This window comes from Hydra vulgaris, chromosome 02 (assembly GCF_038396675.1).
Source record: "Hydra vulgaris chromosome 02, alternate assembly HydraT2T_AEP".
Lineage (NCBI taxonomy): Eukaryota > Metazoa > Cnidaria > Hydrozoa > Anthoathecata > Hydridae > Hydra > Hydra vulgaris.
Window position 1 is genome coordinate 33,866,802 of NC_088921.1, and position 24,632 is coordinate 33,891,433.

The 24,632-nt window shown below is 29.4% G+C and overlaps 1 protein-coding gene across 1 annotated transcript; it reads left to right on the forward strand.

Annotated features, from left to right (window-relative positions):
* Positions 1 to 22,590: 22,590 nt before the first annotated feature.
* On the forward strand, positions 22,591 to 24,353 carry LOC100212843 (probable ATP-dependent RNA helicase DDX56). The gene has a single exon (XM_065790670.1). The coding sequence runs from the start codon at positions 22,690 to 22,692 to the stop codon at positions 24,292 to 24,294; it is 1,605 nt and encodes a 534-aa protein (XP_065646742.1). The 5' UTR covers positions 22,591 to 22,689; the 3' UTR covers positions 24,295 to 24,353.
* Positions 24,354 to 24,632: the final 279 nt, after the last annotated feature.

Sequence of the window (24,632 nt, forward strand, 5' to 3'; positions counted from 1 at the left end):
TTATGCTTAGAATTGAAAAGCTTTAAAAAATCTTACTATAACTCTTTTTACAAAATGTTTTACGTTTTGCCTATTTTCTCAGATTGCATTTTTTCCGAATTTAATAGAATTTAGAAATGTGGTAACTTTGGTTCTATTATAGCTTTTGAGCTGATATTTTCACACAACACACATAATAGATTGTTTCATGCAATAAACCAAAAGTTTTATTTACATATTTTATATTGTCTGCGATTAACTTGTCTAAAGTTCAATTTTATGTTGAAAATATAGAAAATAATTGTTAATTCTTTAAAAACTCAAACAAATCCTTCCCAAAATAATTTCACTTTTTTTTTTTTTGTTATTGCATGCATCTAATGTAAATAAATAATGTTAGAAAGTGTAAATGAAAAAAAGTGTACCAACCCAAGGAAATTAGCTCTACAAATTTCAAGAATTTATGACTTTCGCCATTTTGAATTTGTAACCATGGCAATAGCTGTCATTTTTTAAAAATGAAAACATATTTTTTTAAACACTATTATAATATCCTTTCCAATGAATACCCTAAAAATCCTATGAACTTGGAAGTTGTCGAAATATTTTTGAGCGAGGTAAGCCCCCTTAAATGATATAAAATTGTTGAATATATTTTATTTTTTGTACTAGATCATGGCTCTCGGAATAGCGCGGGTCATGGCCCCCCAGAGGACCTTTTCTTTTTTTACAAGAGGAACATTTTTATTATTTTTCTGTTTTTTTTTTGTCAAATATTTTTGTGAAACTGTGTTTTTGCAAGTAAAAAAATATTTGGCCTTTGCGGTTTAAAATGTGCATTGGGAGCCATGAGAATATTAAAGGACGGAACTACGGTAAGAATGGGCAAAGTGAATAAAAAGTTGCAATTCTACATTTCGAATTCTGTAGTTATTAGAATGTATTCTTTATGTATTCGAAATATAATCGTTTGCTTTGGACAATTTTAATCAAAAATTTTTAGTGAATTGCTTACTAAAAATCTTACTGTTTATACCAGTAAAAATCTTATTGTTTATACCATTATATAATAACTTTATACCATTATATAATAATTATAATATAAATTATATAATCTTACAAGTGATAATACAGTTATTCACGAAAGTTTAAACGATTAAAGAATTTTAAGATCTAATCTTCGGTTTTTCTTAAATAAAAATCTAACGGAAATAGATATCAAAATAATTTTTTTTTCCAATTTGGTAAATAGGTTATTTGTTAATAGAATAAAAAAAAGTTAGCAGAGAGCTCGTGAGACGAACATTGTTGGACAAAGGTATTGGAACGTATATAGCTGCTAAAAAACCTATTCTTCAATCACGGATAAAGTAAACGACGAGTGTGGTCCAAAGAAAGGCTGGACTGGTCTGTAGAACAGTGGACAAAAGTTATTTGGAGTGATGAAGCTAAACTTCAAGTCGTAAACCGCAAGTAAAGAATCTAAGTAAAAAGATTTGCAACTGAGAAATATTCAGACAGGTTTTTGCAACATCATCGACAAGGCGGTGGAGGATCGGTTGGCATCTGGGGATCTTTTTCTCACAAAGGTATAGGCCTCTGTGAGCTGTACGAAGGCTGAATTAATCAATACACCTACAAGAACACATTGGAAACGTGTTTAGTTCCATCAATCAGACACTTGGCAGAAGCAAGCAGTTCATCTTTCAACAAGACAGGGCTTTAGCTCACACAGCTCACTCAATCAAAGAATATTTTTCGAAAAAAAAGTGATGCCCTGGTACCCTAGATCACCAGATCTCAGCCCAATTGAAAATATTTGGTCTTTAATCGACAATCAACTGACATACCATGAAGTTCAATCAACTCAGCATTTGAAGCAACTTTTGAATGAGTACTGACTGAACGTAACTCCCGTGATGTGCATAAAATTAGTTAAATCAATGCATAAATGAGTTTATCTTTGCTATAAAAACAAAGGAGGACACTTTAAATATTAATTTTGCTTTTTTGTTTTATTTTTTGTTCGAATGTTGCAATTCGTTTAAACTTTTGTGCTTCTTATTTTTCCTATATAATTTTTTGTAATTGTTTTTTTTTAACTAAATATTAAAATTCATATTCATTTTAAAGCTATTTACTTTTTCTTTAATAAATTAAAAAAAATTAATTTGATATCATTTTACAATTTTTTTTTATTAAACAAAAACCAAACATACTTGATTAAAATTCTGCAATCGTTTAAACTTTCGTGAATAGCTGTATAAATAATCCCAAATACATGTTTTGATTGCAAAAAGTTTAATTTGTAAACGCTTTTAAATTTAAAACTGAAAACTTATGGAATAAAACGAATCCTCTGTATGTGTCAAGTGTGGTAAAATAATATTTGAAGGAGATTTGTTTAGTCAAGTGGGGCAAGATTTGTAAGAGATAATGTCAACTAAGAAGCTCTTAAAAAATTCATTGAATGTGCTTCAAAATTGGATTTGAATGTATTGATTTGTTAATAGTATGAAAAAAAAAGAAACAGGCAAAAAGGTCTATACTCACCCATCATGTCGAACTAAATGAAGAAACGAATCAAAACAAACTGAAAGATCAGAAGCGTCAATGGAAGCTCGTATAGAAAGAAAACGTTCAACTCGATCAGAACAGGTTATTTTAAAATTTTAAAAAACAATGTTTTTATTGTGTAAATATATGTACACTTGACAGTCACTATTCATAGAGATAAAATTTCATAGAACAAATTCAAAAAGATTTTATCACGCAGTTCTAGAATTGTCTAGTGCAAAGGACGTAACGGCTTATTATCAAAAACAATTGAAGCTAGACTTTTGAATATACGCGATATTGTAGCCGTCAAAGCACAATATCAAACTTATCGCTGTAAAAAATTTAAAAGACACGTTGCTACATCTAGCTCTAGAAGATCTACTTCAATAAAAAACTTACTGTCTTTAATGTAGCATGCATAAAACTCGAGAAAGATATTGATCTTTACACAGCGTCTGAATTTTACAAAATGATGCAAACATTAGGAGAAGAAATATATATCCCTTAAAATGACTCAAAATAAATTAAAAGAAAAATATGGAGATTTTATGCAATTGGTCTCGCAACAAGTTAAAGGTAATCTGATCATACTGGACAGATTTAGGCATAAATTATGCGAAAATTGGTGAATTATGCGAAAACTGGTGCAACAGAAAAAAAATATAGAGGAAGAAAAATCCAGAATTATAACTGCAGGAGTCAAATTATTGAGCGATTGTATAAAGATCTTTGATCATGAGGTAAAAACGTATCCGTTATTTGAAGATGTAACTGACAAGAAAAATACCTGCATAGTATGCAGGTGTTTTTCTTTCTAACAACAGTATGCAGTGCATACTTGTTGTTGCTGAAGGTATTTGTTTAAGAAATAATTCCTGTACCATTAAAACAAGCATTATTTTCCTCAGTAAGGTCACAATCAAAAGTGATAATGCAGTTAAGCACACGGCCGACGAGACGGCTTTCGAAGTGGAGAGGCACATTCGTCAATTTCTAAAAAAATTTCTTTATATCAAAAAATAAAAAAAAGGGTCCTTTACAAAGAAAATGGTGGTTGGGGGGGGGGGGAAGGTCAGTACACCTGGCTCCTCCTTTCCCGGTGTCTTCGACCCTGAGGAGTTGACATTACCGTTGATTATATTCTTTCATTAAAGTGGTTAAATATTGCGCTTTTTAAACTGGGTTTGCATCAAGTTACGACGAGGTTTGTTTTATTAGTGATATTTTTAGTTATATCTATATTTGAAAATTCTATAATCAATACTTTACACATGACAATGCAGAATACAAAGAAAAACAAAACTTATTTAACAGGTAATTCGTAACTAGCAAAAACGTGAAAAACGATAAGATCAATGATATACTTTGCCCTGAAGATACAGCATTTATTCAATTTGTTGGGGATAACACAGACTGCCACCAGTAATAAACTTACGGACAACTGATTTCAATATGTTATATTCTTTTTTAAGTATTATTGTAATACAGTCAGAAAAGCTACAACTTGGAACGCCCTGTGTGACGTTTGATAAACAGCTTTATGTCAAAGTCAATGAAATTGCAGCTTCAAAGAAAAAGAACGTTTTTATTAGAATTTTTCATCAGCTAATGAGTTTTCTTAGAGCTATTGGTATATTATTAGAAGAAAGTGGTTTGAAAACTGCTCGTGAAACTGTTTACACTTTCGTTATAGTCAACCATATGTTTTCTGAAGAGGCAATTGTTCAAAGTCTTCTTGGCCCTATGCTTGCTGCAATATCTAGCTATATTGAGGAGAAAATTTGGACTGAATTGTGCGATAAAGAAAAAGTTAAAATTAAATTAATTTTTAACTCCAATAGTATAATAAAAATGGCGGTACGGGAAAGAAGTTGATTACATTATTTAAAGAAAAGCAAGAAAAGCACATGGAAAACTCACGACCTGCAAAACTATAGCTAAACTACGTTCACTACATCTTTATTTTACACGAGTTTATTTGAGCTGAAAGAATTAGTAACTGAAAGCTACATATTGCTACAATAAAATGTATGCTTAACCTACTTGCTTTGACTAGACACAATAAATATACAAAATTATTACGTTTATATTTACAATCGGTGGGTAAATTAGCGTGCACTCACCCAGATTTTTCAAAAGAATATATGTTAAATAAAATAATCGTTGAATGGTAAAGGAGGAGTTGTTGGGAAAGTAAATACTGAAAATGTGTTACATGTTTGAACAAGTACAATGTATAGGTATAAATAAGATTAAATATTCCTGTTTCATTGGCTTGGAATAGAACATCTGCGTCTTATGCGCAGTGATCAAAAACACAAGCTGAAAAATTACCAAACAAATTCAGTTATACCTATGCCCTATGCTCCCAGTTCATTTAGAATTGCCGATGGTAGCGATGTTGGCAACGGTGGCGCTCTTTTAATGTGGAAATTTATTTTGAAAACTTAAAATGTATTCTTTATAAAGTGTTCAGGGCATCTATACAGCAAGGTGTATTCCCTGACCAATTAAAAATAGCTAAAGTTACTCCAATTTACAAAGACGGAAAAAAATCAAATATTAGTAATTATCGCCCTATCTCAGTTCTTTCAACCTTCTCGAAAATTTTAGAAAGAATTATATACAATAGAACATACAATTACCTTAATCTAAATAAACTTCTATATAAAAATCAATTCGGTTTTAAAAAAAATTGTTCAACTGAACAAGCCATTACACAGTTCATTCGTGAAATTTCCAATTCATTTGGTAGATCACAATATACACTAGGTATTTTCATTGACCTATCAAAAGCATTCGACACGGTCGATCACAAAATTCTACTAAAGAAACTCAAATTTTATGGAATTAATGGCAAATTAATAAAATGGTATATAAGTTATTTGACAAATAGAAAACAATTTGTTTTCTATGGAAATTATTTTCAAAATGAAAAATTAATTGACATAAAATGTGGTGTTCCACAAGGTTCTATTCTAGGCCCACTTTTGTTTTTAGTCTATATAAATGATTTAAATAAAGCTTCTAACCTTATGAGTATCATTTTTGCGGATGATACTAATTTATTTCTGTCAAACAGTGATATTTATGAGCTTTTTTCAAATATGAATAAAGAACTTAATCACATCTCCAACTGGTTTAAGTGCAACAAGTTAACGTTAAACATTGACAAAACAAAATGGATCCTTTTCCACTCCCTCGCAAAAAAGCGTTTTTTACCAAATAATTTACCTAAACTTTTCATTGATAAAATTGAAATAAAAAAGGAGTCGGTCACAAGATTTTTAGGCATTTACATTGATGAAAATATTACATGGAAGTATCATATCGACTTTATTTCTACTAAATTGGCCAAAAGTATTGGAATTCTATATAAGGTCAGATACTATCTAAATAAACAAAATTTAATTCAACTCTACTACTCATTTATACATAGCTATATAAATTATGCCAATATTATTTGGGGAAGTACCTCTAAAAGTAAGTTACGAAATCTCTACCATCGTCAGAAACACGCAATGCGTTTAATATGTTTTGAAAATCGTTTTTCTCATTCTAATATTTTGTTTAAAAACGTTAAAGCACTCAACGTTTACGAACTCAATGTCTATAATATTTTATGTTTTATGTTTCGTTGTAAAAGTGAACAACCATTGTTCATTTTTAAAGATCTTTTTACCCATAAAGCTATAAACAAATATACTTTACGAAATAATAATTTAATAATTGAACCCTTTTGTCAAACAAAGTTTAATCAATTTTGCATAAACTATCGAGCACCGTATTTATGGAACAAAATTGTTGTTCCAAATTTTGATTTGTCGATTTCGTTTTCTGTTTTTAAAACTAAATTAAAAAACTTTATTCTTTCTACTGACAATATATATAAATATTTTTGAAATGTAAAATTATTTTCTGTTTTGTTTATTCTATATTGTTAATAATTATTAAATCAATTGTATTTTTATTATATTATATATACACGCTTGATATATTTTATATGGTTCTGACAAGATCTTTTGGATCTTCTTTCAGATACCAAGTTTATGTATTGTTATATTGTTATATTACGATTAATAATTGTAAACTAAAAAAAAAAAAAAAAAAAAAAAAAAAATAAATGGCAGACGAAGAAAATGATGTAGCCAATGACCGTAATTTTTTTAGATGTTTTTACATAGATTAAATTTTGATTCATTTAGCTGCATTTTTAGGGTTTCCAAGATAAACTTCATTGTAAATATGTTTTAACATTATTTCTGTAACTTTACCGAATAAATAATTATGAGCTATTTTTTCACTAAACTTTGTGACGTCACAATTATTTTGCCTCAAAAATAAAAAATAAAACTAATTACTCATTTTAAAGAGGAAAAATAAACTTTCAAACGATATCTATCATGTCTTTATAATAATTTTTCTAGGCTGAGACTGAATTCTACAGGACTAAAAATGGTTTCAACAATTTCTATTTTATTTTTCTTAGTTTAATGTACAATAAGACTTTTATTTCTTCATATTTTAACAGAGTTTTAGATTATGTTCATAACAATTTATCTTACTTTAAGATTGTTAAAGCCCACATAAGCGAGCTTGATGCTAAATTGATGCTAGTAAAGATTTTATGCAAAGAGTCACGCTGATTGGAGCATAACATCAAAATTACACTAAATAAACAATACCAGTTTTTCCTGTTTTACATTTCATTGATTTGTTGTTTTTATTTGTATGCTAGATTGAATTTGATAACAATTTATAAATGAATTTCAAATTTCTTTACATTTTTTAGTGTTTGAAACATTAAAACAATAATATAAAGAGCATAAGCATTTTACAAATCATAACACGTATTTGCCACGTATTTGCCAACAGAATTAGAATATACTAAAATAATAAATTATGAATAACTTTTGAAATTAAAATTTTTTGAATTTAAGAGATCACCAAATATAGGTACTAATTGGTGATCAACTTTTAAAATTAAATGCTGTTGACAGTCTAAATACTGTTGAAAAAACCGGGAAGATTTGTACCTCGGAAGAGTTTTAACTTGGGACAAACTGCATTGTTTTTTGTGTGTTTATATATATATATATGTATATATATACATATATATATATATATATATATATATATATATATATATATATATATATATATATATATATATATATATATATATATATATATATATATATATATATATATATATATATGTATACATATATATACAACCCCCTATATATAATCTTTTATAATAATATAACGACCAGTTAATAATGTAACACTTTATTTCTGACTGATTATAAAGGAAACTTTTCTACTTTTTTCTACTAGCAGAGTGGGAAAACCTAAGTCTATAAATAAACAGAAAAAGCTCGAAAAGAAAATATGAAAAATACAGCCTTGGAAATATAAATATTCAGAGTGCAGCATTTTATATCGGGAACTAAAAATATGAAGCATCTGTCAAAAAGGATTAAAATTCATGGCAAGTTTTTAAACTCATTTAAGTTTTTAACAAAAAAAAGTTTTTAAAACTAAAGAAACATCTGAGATTAAGTTACTCTGAAATCATTTGTATCTTTTTTTTTGTTTTTTTTGTTTTTGATTGTCTCACAGTTTGCAAATTATGGCCCTAACCCTCGAATCGAGGACCGAAAAATTGATAATATGTCCAATAAACAAGAGACGCTCAGGGTTTATTTGGCATAAAAATTAAAATCAGATTGCACCGTTCAAGAGAGAAAATTGAGTTTAAAGTTAGAAGATCTCTGCAACATTTTCAACATAAAATATACAGTGGAGAAAATAGAATTACCCTCATCATATTCTAATACAATATTTAAAATCTGTAAGCAAGTTTGTGTGGTGCATATTTTGTATCCAAACATATATAATCATTGTTACGAACAACAACTTTTTACATTATAATAACTATAATGCATAATATATAGCATATGCAATATAACATAGTTAAATTGCGGTACATTTGATAAAATTATAAAATGTATAATAATTGATATTTACGGTAACAAATAGAATCAGCCTCATCAATAATTACTTTCAGTTTACTTATATATTTTGATCTGGTGATACGCATTTGTGACTTATTTTTTATTATTATTTGTAAGTTAAACAAAGACTGTGAAATTAATGTTCATAAAGTTTTTAACATTTGGTTTTTGATACCTAAATTTGAAATGGACGTGTTAAGCGTTTAACAAATGAAGAAATATAATATATAATATAAGTCATTAAAAATTCAGGAACCAACACTAAATATTAAATGAGCGTAAAAACAAAATATTTTCTGCGTTTTCTTGTATATAACGTAAATGAGACTAATTCTGTTTTCTCCACAAATTGAATACTTTTAATTTTTTTTCCATTTGTAATTAATTAAACATACTAACTTATAAATTTTTTAATTGTAGTTGAAGATAATAAGAAATAAAGTAGATTTAATAATTGTTTCACTGCCATTTTTGTTAAATTAGAACAAAAAATAAAGGTGAGGCTAATTCTATTTTCTCCGCTGTATAACCTTTGAACAAAATAATGGCTAAATATCTATGTTCCTTTTAATAATATAAATATTTCATATATTTAATAATATAAATTTTTCATATATTTTACATATTCTTGTTAAAATAGAATAAATTTTTCTTTTGTTTATCATATTTTATTCCTATTTGAGGGTCAAATATACCAAATATACCAATTAGAAAGCAAAATTTTATACACCTTTTCTTTTTCTACTGGAAGCCCTTTGAACACTCTTTGGCCTTATACTGTTTTTAAAGTTGTGATGCTTTTTTAACATTTTTACGATTGGTTGTTAAGGATGCCAAAATACGGTAAATAGTTGAAAATATCTAAAAAAAATCGCATAAAACTCATGGTATATATAAAAAATTCTTTGATTAGTAGAAGGTAAAAAGGGGTTTACAAAAAATATATAGATCTATGTAAAATATATATAGATCTATGTAAAATATATATAGATCTATGTAAAATATATATAGATCTATGTAAAATATATATAGATCTATGAAAATATATATAGATCTATGTAAAATATATATAGATCTATGTAAAATATATATAGATCTATGTAAATATAAAGTTATATATACTACATATCCAAAAAGATCGCATAAAACTTATGGTATATATAAAAAAATTCTTTGATTAGTAGAGAGTTTACAAAAAAGTTATTAAAAGTATATTAGTAATTCAAAAATAATAATTAATTCTTTAAGCTTTCGTTTAAAGAAAGAAGGGGGGGGGGGGGCGTTTTTTTTTTTTTCAAAAAATTTTCCCACCCACCCCAAGCTTATTAAGACCCTCTCGTTTATTAATTTTTGACTGTTATCAACAAAAACTTTACATTTCAAAACTAAAAAAAAAAACACAGTGAAAATCGGCCTTTCCTTTGAAAAAATAAAAAATAATTATTTCAGTCACTGATAAAAACAAAAACTTTCAGTGTAAAAAAGGCTTTAAAAATCGTCGACCTAATAAACTTGCTATAAATGAGCAATTGGGGTATTTTTCGTTAAAGTATAAAATTTATTTCTAGACCACGGCCCTTAGTATAAAAAGATGCTTTAAAGTTAACTTTAGTGGTGCAGTCGTGAGATCTAAAAAATTCCAATGTAAATGAGCATTTTAGGTTGTGAAGATTCTAAAATAAAAATTTATCAATTCAAAAACCCGCAGTTCTTTACTTATCGAGTTTCGAAAAACTATCTAAACGATCTATCGATTTTTTTTTTCGATTTTTTGTATTTACTGTCAAAAAAATATTTTTTTCTTTATAATGTAATTAGATTTTTAATTTCTAATGGTTTTAAAACAAGCAAAAAAAATTTTTTTAAAGCATTAACGAAGATATCTTTTTAAAGCATTGACGTGCTGTTATCGTTTAAAAAAATATTGACTTTGTTGATTTATAATCGATTTAGGCAGTAAAACTATTCGTTAAAAGTACTTGATTTATTGCAATACAAGTACTTCTAATAAGCCTTTCTTCGTATTTGTCATAATCATCAACATCGTAAACATCGCCGACAGCAGAAGAATCAGTGTTCTTTTACTTTGTTCAGTTACATTGATCTGAACACTTTAAAGTCAGTTTTGTGTACGAGCAGCTTTTAGTTTCTCAACCAATTGTGTAATTACACTTTACGAAGTTTAGTACATTTTTTAGCGCTTGTCAGGGTTAGCGCTAGATTCATAAACCATTCAATGAATTCTGCTTCACTAATTAACCTAAAATACGCATATGGTTAGTTGCATTTCGTTCATTATTTCTTTGCTCAACAGCTTAGCGAAGTAATCATGCATCTTTTGTTTCTGCCAGACTTGGATGATGCACTGACTATTATTATAGCATCTTAAAGAAGTTTTTTGATTTAGTTCAAAACAATATAATAATAATGAATAATAATTAACAAACTATGTAACTGTGTTATGTACCGCCCAAGTTACTACTTTCTATTTTAACTACCTAATAACTCTTATCCCGCTATTTCACAAAAAAGCACAAAATATTCCAGATATTCAAAGTACAAAATATTCAAAACTATGTTTATATTTTGATCAAACATTCTCTTTACTATAGAAACACAATACATACATAAAGCTTTATAGCTTCTTAAAGTATAACTAAAACATTACCCAACTAACAATGATATAGGTACCGTTTGGGTCGTTAACTGGAAGCCGTATGAGATGCCTTCCGGAATGCTGTCTAATTTCGACAATTTTTTCTATCTTAGGCTCACACGGCTTAGGCTGCTGGGTAATCTGTGTGGGTACCTACGAAATACCGTATTTAGAAACTGTAAGAATCCCATATAGATTTGCAACTTAAAACTATGAGACTAGAACTAGAAACGTTAGATTCTTCCTGTGGTTAATATGTGGAACCATTAAGTTTATCCATAAGGTATGGGTGTGTACGAGGACCAATATAAATATCGCAAAACTACTTTTATATAAAACTACTTATATAATTTCATTTGCTTATTTTAAATAAAATAATCATTAAAAATACATTGTTATTGAACAACTTATCAAAGAATTGTTAATCGTGTATCGCCTGTCTTCACGGTTATTTCGCAAATTAAAAGCTTTTAAACCGTTATTAAAACATCTTTATTGAGCAACTCGTGATTGATACAGTATTTTCGTGGTCAGCTCGTGATTGTTTCAGTATTTTCGTGGTCAACTCGTGATTGATACAGTATTTTCTTTTTAATAAAAGCCGTAAAAAATATTAAACTGTTAGTATTGAATTTTACAGGCATTACATAGGCCATCTAATTGTATCTTTTAGGTTCGTAGTGCAATAATGAGTTCTAACCATTTTTCAAACTTTTATGCGTTTTAAAGTATAATAAATCTAAAGTTTAATTTCTTCAGCTTGTAAGTGCGCAGTTTTAAAGATGTCCTTTCAATTTGCAATTTTCATTCTTAACATACATGTTTCGATTCCTCTACGCCACATTTATTCCTATCGGTTTAATGTTTGTTTATTTTGCAGAAGTTAAACTCTAAAAAAGAACCATAAACTCTAAAAAAAACTCAAAAACTATATTCAACAAATTACATAACAATATACAAAATCAATAATATTTTTGATTATTCATAAACTAAATGTCAGCCGAGTGCAACAAACTAATCTGTATTTTCATGTAAGTGGAATCATTGGTGTGTTGAATAAGTTTTCAAAAAAAAAAACGTTCAAAAATTTCTGTGTAAAAAGAACAAAATAGTTTTCTCTTGCAGAGGAAGGGAAAACTATTGCAGAGAATTCTCTCAATTTTGTTGGAAAAATGTTTCATTTAAAGACCTTTATGCTAAAGCTAGACTTATAGGAAGCCCTTACTCTCCATTTTATTATTTAAAATGTTACCAAAAGTTTTCCAACAAAGTCCTTATTGAAAGAGTGGAAAAAAAGAACGAATATAAACCCAATGATAAAAGAAGACTTCACTAACACTTAACACTTGTGTCCAGGACTATGTAACATGTGATAACTAAAAATCTGGACAAAATTAGAAATGGTATAAGTTTTTAACATCTTTTTTAACAATTTAAAAAGTATAATAACAAAAAACATCTAAACAATAAAAATAAATAAATTTATTAATAAGTTAATAAGTTTTTCATGTCAGTCTACTCTTGTAAATGTGGCGGCAGCAAGGCGATGTACACGTTCTATGTCGATTCTTTTAATTGAAAACTCTATCCGCTTTTTAAGTTTGCCTAGGTTTTCAGCTTGCCAGTTTTTGTTGTACACTGATCTCTTAAGTTCAGACCAAAAATCTTCAATCGGACGTAATTCTGGCACATTAGCAGGATTATGCTCTTTTGGTACAAATTCATTATTTTTTGCTTTAAGATAACTTTGTACCATAACTTTTTCATTTAAACAATAAACTAAAGATAGCTTTAGTTTATTGTTTAAATGAAAAATAAATTGATAAAGTGATTTATTTTACACGACAACAGCAATTTAATACAAAACATCTTTTTCTTAATACTTTAATAATAGTATTTTTTTACGTGAAAAATTGCAAATTGATAACTCAACTAAATATGGTAAAAAAATTTATTTTAAAATAGTTTATACCAAAAATCAATACATCGTCAGTAAAATAATAATTTATGTTAATTTATTTTTGATTAAAAAGGGAATAAAGTTTTGAATAGAAAAGTAAAACGACAGGTGCTTTAGAATCATTTTTATGAAATACATTTTAATAAACATAGGCTCATAAAAAAACTTTTATAAGTATTTTATAATTATCAAAATTTGTTTTTGAATTATCTTTAATTTATTGGGAACTTTTGATTTGCATTTTTAACTTTTATTCCACATTTCTGCATCAGCTTTTGTCCTTTTTGCAAATGGCGGACTATTGTTATAAACAAAAAAAGGCAGCTTCATTTTTTGTTCAATAAAATCCCGCAAGTTAGACATCTAGTTATATAATATATTATTGTTCAAAACTATTGTTAATGTGTATTTTATGGAATATATATTTTTTATGAAATTTCGAGTTATGAAATTATGAGTTAATGTCTTTATTTATTGTCTTCTGTAAAATAAACAAACATTAAATCAACTTGAAATTAAAATGGATAAAGGAATCAAACACTGATCTCAAAATAATAACTGGATAGCACATTCAGGAAAATTTGAAACAATGAAGCCAGTTTTGGTCTACTAAGATGGCGGCGTAGTTTGCCAGCGGCTATAGAAGTACTGTATGAAAATTCAAAAAACCTTAAGCGTTATCGATAAAGATATAATTTAAAAAAACAACATAATTTTTTAAAATAAAATTAGGTATGTATATATATATATATATATATATATATATATATATATATATATATAATTTTATTATCATTATTATTAATAAGTTACACGGACAATACACGAACCGTAGGTTCATCATTAACTAGCAAAGCTAGTTTGTAAAGCAGCATTGAAGCAACCACGGAAAATGGTGTACTATGGTAACTGTTTTAGATGTCGGTCTAAATTAAATTTAAACTTTTTCACTGAAGTAGTATTTACGACATTTTCTGGCAAGGCATTCCATGCGTTTGCTACCCAGTTGTTAAAAAAGTTATATCGGACCTGACAGTTTTTGTCAATTTCACGATGGAACCGGATGCGATCCCCATAGTTGGGAGAATGTTTATTGGATTAATACACCAGTTAGCTAACTCTTAATTAAATTTTTGAATAAGATCCAATCTTCGTTCGCTTAAAAAAGTGAAACCAAGTTTGATACACCTTGATTGATAGTCAAAAGGCTTCATTTCTTGCGGTACTTTTGTAACACGCTGTTGAATGCTTTCAATTATAGAAATGTTTTTTTCTAAATAAGGACACCAAGCGGTAATGGAAAATTCTAGAAGTGGACGTATATAAGCTGTATATAGCTTTTTACAGAGTTGTGCATCTCTACTTATGAAGCAATGTTTTAGGATGCCAAGCATTTTGTTAGCCTTGGCTGCAGCAATAGAAGTTTGGTAATTTTGATTTAGGTCATTGGAAATTAAAACACCAAGGTCTCTTTCTGATGAGGTTGATTGAAGTTGAACTCTGTTGAGACTGTTGTTTGAGCTTCGGTCATCAATAAAGTATAGGTGTGGAACGGATTTGGATTGGTTAAAGTGCATTATTTCTTAATATTTATTTATTTCCATAAGCCATTCTTGAACCCAATTAACAATGTTGTCAATGTCAGCTTGCAGACAAAATTTTTGTTCTTCAATACTGACCACACTAAGGATTTTTGTATCATCTGCACACATTTTGCATATATTTTTGTAACTAATTTGTTCTGGTAAATCATTAATGAAGATAGTAAAAAGCGTTGGACCAAGAACTTAGCCTTGAGGAACGCCACTAGTAACTTTTTCCCATTCCGATGTTACATTACCAGGTTGGACATGTTGAGTACAACTTGAAAGAAACGCTTTAATCCAGTTTAAAATTTTACCTTCAATTCCTAAAGATTTCAGTTTTTGTATCAATCTAGTGTGAGGAACTTTGTCAAACGTCTTAGCAAAATTTAGAAAGACAACGTCATCAGGAAACTTACGTGACATATTGTAGGTCAGAAAATCCATTGTCTAAAGTAAATTAGTAACACAAGATTTTTTGTTTATGAAACCGTGCTGACAATTCGATATAAGATTTTGAGAAAGTAGATGCTGCATTATCTTATTTTTAAAAATTTTCTCTATAATTTTGCATGGCACAGAAGTAATGGACCTCCTTTGAACAAAGGAGTCACATTTGCCAAGGCATGTTACCAAGGCATGTTACCACACATGCCTTTGGTAACATGCCTTGTTACATTGATTTTTGGTAGATCATGGCTAGTGGAGTTGGTATTGCGTTAGAGCATGCCTTGAGTACGTAAGGACTTATCTGATCTTCACTCATAGATTTATAACCACCAAGAGTAACGAGGTGACTTCGAACAGAATCGTAATTAAAGGAGATATGAAAAAGTGATATAGCTGTGCGTTTAGTAAAAAGTGGTAAATTTGGAATGTGAGGTTCAATGGTAAAGACAGAATGAAACTTTTTGTTTAGAGTGTTGGGAATAAAAACTTGCTTGCTACTAATTTCCCCAGTCATTGATTGTAATGACAAAATCTTGCTAACAGTGCGTTTGCTATTAATATTAGCGAAAAATTTCTTTGGGTTTTTCTTGTCATTAGACAAATTAATTTCGTAGGTACGGATTGCATCACGAGTTGATTTCTTTACCAGATTACAAGTTTGTTTGTACTGTTAACCAGAGGAATGGTTTTCCATTTGCTATTGATGTTGAGAAACCAGAGCTTTCTTTTGTGTTTGATTAGGAATAAGAGTTCACGGGTTATCCAAGGTAATTTGCATTTTGCTTTTTTAAAAGTAATGAAAGGGATGAAATTTGGCAGCAATTCTAGTAAATATTACAAAACAGTTGGTAGCATTCATCTGAGTCTAAATTTTCAAAAAGTTTTTCCCATTCCAAATTGGAAAGATAATTATTAAATGCATTGCAATCATCTCCTTTATTATATGCAAATTTTGAACATCTGGAGAGGTTATTTTTGATAGTAACATTAGATAACTGATACTGCCAGGACAAAGTACAGTGACCTTGTAATTTATTTCCTAGAGGTGAACCGAAGATGATCTCATTGATTCAATCAATGGATTCGCTAATTATTAGGTCAAGCGTATTTTTTGAAGAACCATTGGATTGCATAAAAGTTGGTTTGGTTACTTGTCGATGGATTTGAAGTTCAAAAATGATATTAGCAAATTTGGCGTCCAAACTAGTTTCACCGCCTGTTGTATTCAGCCAACCTTTTCCACTTGATGTTTGCAAAGTTGAAATCCCCAGTAATAATAAGGCCTTGAAAATTTTTGTTTTCAATTAGAGATTTTGAATATGAAATGAATCTAGCAAATTTGTTGAAGGCTGATACGCTACTAGTTGGTGGGCAATAAATGCAATCAATAAGAAGAGATTCTTTATTTAATACAAGTTCAAGCCGGAGTTGTTCTGAATGTTTAATTCCTTTATGCAATTTATATTTCGTGCATTCATTATGCTATAACTAATTTTTACATATACTGCAATACCACCACCGTGAGTAGATCGATCTTTTCTATAAGTATTGTAATTAGGAAAAAAAGGTGTTGAAAATTCATTAAACCAAGTTTCCGTAATAAAAATGACATCATATTCAAAATTAGTAGCAACTAGAAAAAGGTCTTGGAGTTTTTGGTGGTTCAATGATGTAAAATTGGTGTAAAAACAATTTAGATAACTAGCAGATGATAAGTTTTTCTTTATTGTTGGGTGTGTAGCTGATTGTTTATATTGTTTGGAGGACATTGCTCTAATTGTTTGTGGTTGATATGGATGCTTGCAAGGATTCAACCATTTTAACTTTTCTAGCATCTGCAGCTGTTTTTTCGTCCACGAAGGGATGCTTTTCGATTCCACGAACTGAGATTGTTTTGATGACATTGATACAGCGAGCAGTATCTCCGTGGACAACATATCGAAAAGGCTGATCAAGTTTAAGATTGGATTAGAGCTGCTCATTTAAATTTTTCAGCATATAGCTTATTGAAGTTTGCTTGCTCTGATGGTGTACGATTTGGTCGGGTAAAGATTTCTTTATATTTTGTGTTACATAATTTTTTTGCTGAGGAGATTACCTTATTACGAGCATCTATAGAGTCAAATTCAACTATAATAGGAGCAGGAAGGTTATTTTTTATAAAATGTAACGATGTACCGCTTGAATTAGTCAGACGATAAATAGATTTTATATTTTTAGGTAGGTTGATTGCTTGGAGTATATCACTAAGGGGTCGTCCATAAAGTACGTACGCCAAAAACTTTGAAATTTGACCCCCCCCCTCCCCCCTGTTGCCATGCGTACTTTTTTGTCCCACCCCCCCCCCCCTTAAAAGTACGTACGATTCTCAAATACCCCCCCCCCCTCAAGTATCCCCCCCCCCCATCCCTCCTTTATTTTTTTTCTCAATAAAAAAGGTTTATTTAAAAAAAAAAAAAAGACGAAGGACCTTAGATACTTTATACGACCCCAAAATTCTTTGTTTGCGCATTTTTAAAACGTCTTTAAGTATATATGCAAATAATAATTTAAATAAATTTAAAATACATTACTGCTAAGTGTGTATTTGGGCGAGAGGTTGATGCAGCGGAAATTGTCGACGATGAGCCAGGTTCGAATCCCGGTGAAATTCCATGTAAACTCGTTTTTGTTTTAATAACGAATCAAATGTAAATAAACTATACTTAAAGTGGACGTTTTTTTCAGGCACCCTTCCTTAGTAAGAAAAAAACGAGTATTACGTGAGATCAGTAATATTGAAAACAAAGGGTAAAACCCAGTGGGAGGGGGCAACAGCATATTTTGTGCCCTTTTGCTAATTTAAGAAGCTTTTTATTTAGCAAAACCTAGCGGTCAAATTTGGAAGATTTTGAGACGCTATTGACACGTTTTTTTTGGGGGTGACTTCGTCCCATCAACCACGGCCCTCAGGTCTTACTCAGGGCCAGTATATAAGGGGCGGCATGTGTGCATGCCACCCCTTATATACTGGCTATATATGCCCCCTCAGGATTTTTTGATGTTCCAGATAGAACACTTTCACACATCGTGCAAACTTAAGTTTGTTAATATGCCAAATGAGGTGGCTTGCAAAAAATTTGGATGGTGGAGGCCTGGGAACATAAAACCCTAAAGCGTTTGCCTCCCCCCTTCCCTGCCCAAACGTGAGGGAAATATGTGGCAAAATTTTTAACTTTAACATCTAAAACTAAATTTAAATTTATCGACAGATTTTAATTTTTGTAGAAAAATATTGTAAATTACAAAAAAGTTATGACCATGCAAAATTTACACCCCTCTCATTTTTGGGGTCGGGAGGGTAAGCGTTTTAAGGCTTTTTGAACGCTTTCGTACGCTTTTTGAAGACCTCCCCCCTCCCCCCTATGAGCGTACGTACTTTATGGACGACCCCTAACTGTACTTGTGTCTTCATTTAAACATTCTTCAGGGAGAACTCATTTGACAGTTTTGCACTCTAATAAACACTACTTTAGTAGCTCTATTAGCCTGCATGCGCTGTTTTTTTTCTATTTTTTTTAATCTATCAAGATATTTTGATATCTATCAAAATATCTATCAAGATGTTTTTAATCTATCAATTTTTCTATTATTTTCTATCTATCAAGAAAGTGCTCGATGAACTCAGAGCTATAATATAGTAGAAAATATAATATAGTAAAAAAACTATGTGTTGCAACCATCAAGTGAAACACTTTTAATTTTTATTTCACATGATGATTGCAACAGCATGAAACTTAAAGTTGTGAAAGTTACATTTTATTTTCTACTATATATATATATATATATATATATATATATATATATATATATATATATATATATATATATATATATATATATATATATATATATATATATATATATATGTACATATACATATGTATGTATGTATATTATATATATGCATATGCAACTCCTGATAACTCGAAACCTTTAGGTGTCCGAACAAATACTGGAAGTTCAATTTTTTATAAGTTTGAGTTATCAGGAGTTTACTGTATATATATGGTATAATAAAAATAAATACTTTCATTGACTTTTGAATAAGACAAGTTTAGTTAACTGCTTCCTAAACCTTTTTCCAGTCAATTTGTTAGTTACTTTTTTGCCTATGGAGACATTTTTCAGTTTCTTCGCATACCAAAACAACACTTTTGCTTGGTTTAACAAAACCTCCTCTAAAAATTTTAAAACTAAAAAGAACTAAAAAGTACATAAATTATAAATTACATTTAAAAAGTCTAAACTAGCTGAATATTTTAATAATTAGGAATCAAATAACCTTATTTCGCCATTTTATTTTCCTTAAAAATAGTTTACTTTGCTTATTTGGTCAGAATTTTTGTACGACTCAAACCGCTAACAGTTCTAATCGGCGCTATTTTGGTAGGCAAAAATTGGCTTCAACTTTTTTTTACCAAAAACAATAGAATACGCTATCCAGTTATTATTTTGAGATCAGTGGGAATCGAAACACACGATAACATTAAAAATTTAAAACAGCTATATCTTAAAAACTGCGCATTTACAAGCTGATAAATTTTAGCCAATAATTTACTATACCATAAAACGCTTACTAATTTGTAAAACGGTTAGAATTCACGACTGCACTACGAAACTGAAAGATGCGGTTAGATGGCCTACGGTCTTATCAGCATAACAAATCATATTAAAATTATGATAAAACAGCTGTTTGAAAATGCGCATTTGACCGCAAGCCACGCTAGAATTAAATAGTTGATATTAATTAATATGCTTGTTTTGTAAAAAGTATTAGTTTGGATTTATAAACTGAAGCTTTTATAAAAAATATTTATATTGTAACATAAAAAAATCACCCATTACCTCCCTCTCCTCTCATCACCTCCCCCTTTCTTATTACAGGGTCGTCCACAGTTATTTTCGTCGCGTCCATAATTATTTTCGTCGCGTCCATAATTATTTTCGTCACGTCCATAATTATTTTCGTCGCGTCCACAGTTATTTTCGCCGCGTCCATAATTATTTTCGTCACGTTTAAAATTATTTGATATTATAAAAGATTTTTTTATTGCTTAGAAAATGAAACAAATCTATCAGTTTAATTTAAAAAGTGTTATAGGTTTAGATTCACTCAAAACACGTTTTTAGATAAAATATACGTATACTATTTTAATAAAAATTTTACAGTTTGAATGTGAAAAAATACAAATAAGTAAATAAAGATACAATACAAAGATGTAAATGCAAAGATGTAAATAAAGATATAAGATAGTCAATAAATTTCATTTAAATGAATTCATTCCGTTGGATTCCTCTTACTACCCATTCACGCATATGTGTATAAAATCCTTGTAGTGATTCATTACGAGATGTTAAAAGAATATTTGATATTTCCATTTCCATATCCCCCGTTGTTGCTGGTCTTGGAATAATTCTATTGTATCTATTTTTTATTACCCCAAAAAGCTCTTCAATGGGATTAAGTTGCGGACTATAGGGTGGGAGAAAGTGAACAACACACATTCCATTTTGAATTGCAGAAGTTACAATAGCTGAATGATGAAATCGAGCATTATCCATAATCATAATATACCTTCGATTATTTAGGGCTGGAATCAATGAGTTTTCAATACATTCTTTCGTACTGACAGCATCAAAAGATCCTACTTTCATTTGAAATGATATAATACCTTCTACGGAAATAGCACATATAAGGCTTATATTTCTTCCCCTTTGTGTTGGTACAGTGATATAAGGTGTACTTAATGCATATCCATGATGTCTTGATTGATGAAGGTTAAAACCGGTTTCATCAATAAAAATTATATCATTATCATTAATAGAAGAAACATGAGTACAATATAGAAATCTCTGTCCTATAACCATCGCTGAGTTTCTTGCAGCCACAATTGGTTTTAATCTCTTTCTAGTATAACCCATATTTTTTAATTCTCTCTTTATAGTTGTTGTGGAGCATTTATTTTCTTCGGATATTAATTCACCCATATCTATCGCTGTAAGGGAATTATTTGCCAAAACAAACAGTTCAATTTCTCTTCTACGGTCAGTACTAATCTTTGCAACAGGTCCACGTTTTTTTGGTTTAGCATCGGGATAATTTGAAAGTTTCATTACCCAATTTTGGACTGTTCTTAAAGAAAGCCCAGTAGCTTGTGAAATATCAACGTTTTTTGCTTTATTAGCTACCATCCCCTTTATTGTTTCAATGCTTTCAATAGTGGCTTTGTTATAAGAAGCACGACCATTGATTTGCCTCTCTAACTCAACTATTTCATTAAAATTTGTAAATATTTAAACTTTATTCTACTTTAGAACTTGTAGTTTAAGCAATTAATGCTTATTTAAAAAATTCTTTTGTAATATTTTTTAAAGATAATATTTTGAGAAATTATATTGTTGAAATATGAAAATAATTATGGACGCGGCGAAAATAACTGTGGACGCGACGAAAATAATTATGGACGTGACGAAAATAATTATGGACGCGACGAAAATAATTATGGACGCGACGAAAATAACTGTGGACGACCCTGTATTAACCCCCGCCCCCCGCCCACCCTCGTTTAGATCAGGACTAAAGTTAAACACACACATACACACACACACACCCCTTTAAATCCCCCCCCCCCCCTTGTATTAGGGATTCGAGAGTAGTTACACTGTTGAATAAATACTTGAGAAAAACTTTTCAAAACTATATTGTTCCATAAAAATGGTCCGCGAAAAGCAATGCAAAACTTACTATAATTTGTTTGAAAAACTGGTGCTGAAAAAAGTTATCATTGCGTAGAGTGTATTTATTTTTATCTTTTGACAAATACAAATTATGAAAAGAAACTGGGAAAAATTGATTTTACATAAAAACATAAAACAAAGAGCATTATAACATTAAGTTGCGTGGGTAAAACATTCACTAAAATTATATTTAAAAAGCTTCTTACTATTTAACATTCCTATACTTTTTGAAGATTTGTTAAAAAATTTTCAATGTGATTTTTCCATGTAAGATTATCATCAATTTTTAAATTGATGATAATTAAACGTTTTGTATCTCCTAATTTACTCTGCTTATTTCGAAATTACCAATGAAAAGGGAAGGTATTTTATTTGGAGTTAACTTTTTTTTAATATATAATAGCAAAAGTAATTACAATAGCAAAAATAACGACTAGATCGGTATCGAAGGAGGAGTGCGCATCCTTTTTAAATCCTCTTCCGTGGTGCTTTGTGATAAGATTCTTACTGCACACAGATACACAAAGTACACACGCGCACACACAAAGTATCAGTGGGTAAAATTAATTACTAAGTTTTGTAATAGTAAAATTAGCACGTGATTTAGCGGAACGGACTTCAGCGGAAACTAAATTTGCGATACGCCATGTTGATAGAAACAGGACTGCTAAAATACAACTTTGTGCAGCTCTGATTTCTAAAATGATTTCTAACTTCACTGATTTTGATATAGACGATAGACTCGTTAAAGCTATTTCCAAGCTTGGATGGGCTGCTCCAAGTGAAATACAGAAGCGAGCAATTCCTCCTGCTTTAGAAGGAAAGGATATAATTATACGTGCCAAAACAGGTTCTGGAAAAACAGCAGCGTATCTAATACCGTTAATTCAAAAAATATTAAAGAATAAAGAATCAAACAAACCTAAAACTATAAGTGTTGTTTTGGTTCCCTCTAAAGAGCTTTGCAAACAATCTTATCGAAATGCGCTCGATCTCACCTCATATTGTTCTAAACTTGTTTCAGTTGTAGACTTAGGAAATTCAACTGTTCAGAGTTCTTCTTCTTTGATTAGTACTGCTGATATTTTAATTAGTACACCAAGTAAAATCCTTGCACATATAAATAATAAAACAATTAATCTGAAAGATTTTTTAGATTATCTTATACTTGATGAAGCTGATATGATGTTTTCATATGGTTACGAGCAAGATTTAAAAACAATTACAACTTTATTGCCTAAAATTTACCAAGCATTGTTAGTATCTGCAACAATAAGTGAAGACATAAAATGTTTAGAAGCATTAGTTCTTAACAAACCAGTTATTTTAAAGTTAGAGGAGTCACATTTACCAGAAAAGGATAAACTTAACCAGTTTGTTATTAAATGTGAGTCAAGTGATAAGTACCTTCTTATTTATGCTTTATTCAAATTAAACTTGGTGCAAGGTAAAACATTAATATTTGTCAATTCTATTGATAGATGTTATCGATTAAAGTTGTTTCTTGAACAGTTTTACATTCGTACATGTGTTTTAAACTCTGAATTACCTCAAAGCTCAAGAATCCATATTGTTGATGAATTTAATCGTGGTGTTTATGATATTGTTATAGCAACAGATGAAGCTGTTGTTATTAATACAAATTTATCAAACATAAATCAGAATAAAGAGAAAACAAAAAAAAAAAAAAAAGCAATGAAAATTAAAAAAGATTATGCTGTTGCAAGAGGAATTGATTTTCAAGATGTTGACAATGTTCTTAATTTTGACTTTCCAGAAACTGGAGATGCATATATACACAGAGTTGGAAGAACAGCACGTGGAAATAATCATGGCACAGCCCTATCTTTTGTTGCAAGTAGTGAAGATCAAAGGCATTTAATGATGGTTGAGGAAAAACTTAAAACAGATATCATTGCTAAAGAAAATATATTGAAGCCATATAATTTTAAAATTGAAGAAATTGAAGGTCTGCGCTATCGTGTCAATGATGTCATTAGTAGTGTTACTCGAATCAAAGTTAAAGATGCAAGATTTAAAGAAATTAAAAGTGAAATTTTGCATTCAAATAAATTAAAAATGTATTTTGAAGAGAATCCAAAAGATCTCAGAGTACTTCGACATGATAAAATACTGAAACCAACCGATCAACAGCCTCATATGAAAGATGTACCTGAATATCTTGTACCTAGTTCTTTAAGACATATCATGGTCAAATCTAAAAGAAAACGCAAACAATCAAATATTCAACATGAAAAGATAAAAAAGAAAAAGACAGACCCATTAAAAACTTTTAAATATAAGTAAAATATTTAGTATTTTTGTATTTTATTTTTCTTTAGTTAATAATCAAAGTCATGAAATGAGCTGATGTTTATAGAATGTTTACTATGGTTGTACTCTCCTATATTCCAGTTTTATCACTTGTTTTTTATTTAAAATCTTGCAGCTTTATTAACTATTTTTTTTTTTTTAATAATTTTTACTCCACAATTTCTGCACCATCTTTTACATATGAAAGAAACAATAAGAAAAGAAATACTCCACTAATACTATTTTGAATTGCACAAAAAATCTCTAGTAAACATTTTTATGCAAAAAGTTTTATTTTTGAATAAAATTAGCGATTCAATGTAAAAAATATT

Excerpts from the sequence above, each read along its gene's own strand:
- LOC100212843 (XM_065790670.1), top strand. The coding sequence starts at position 22,690 with ATGATTTCTAACTTCACTGATTTTGATATAGACGATAGACTCGTTAAA.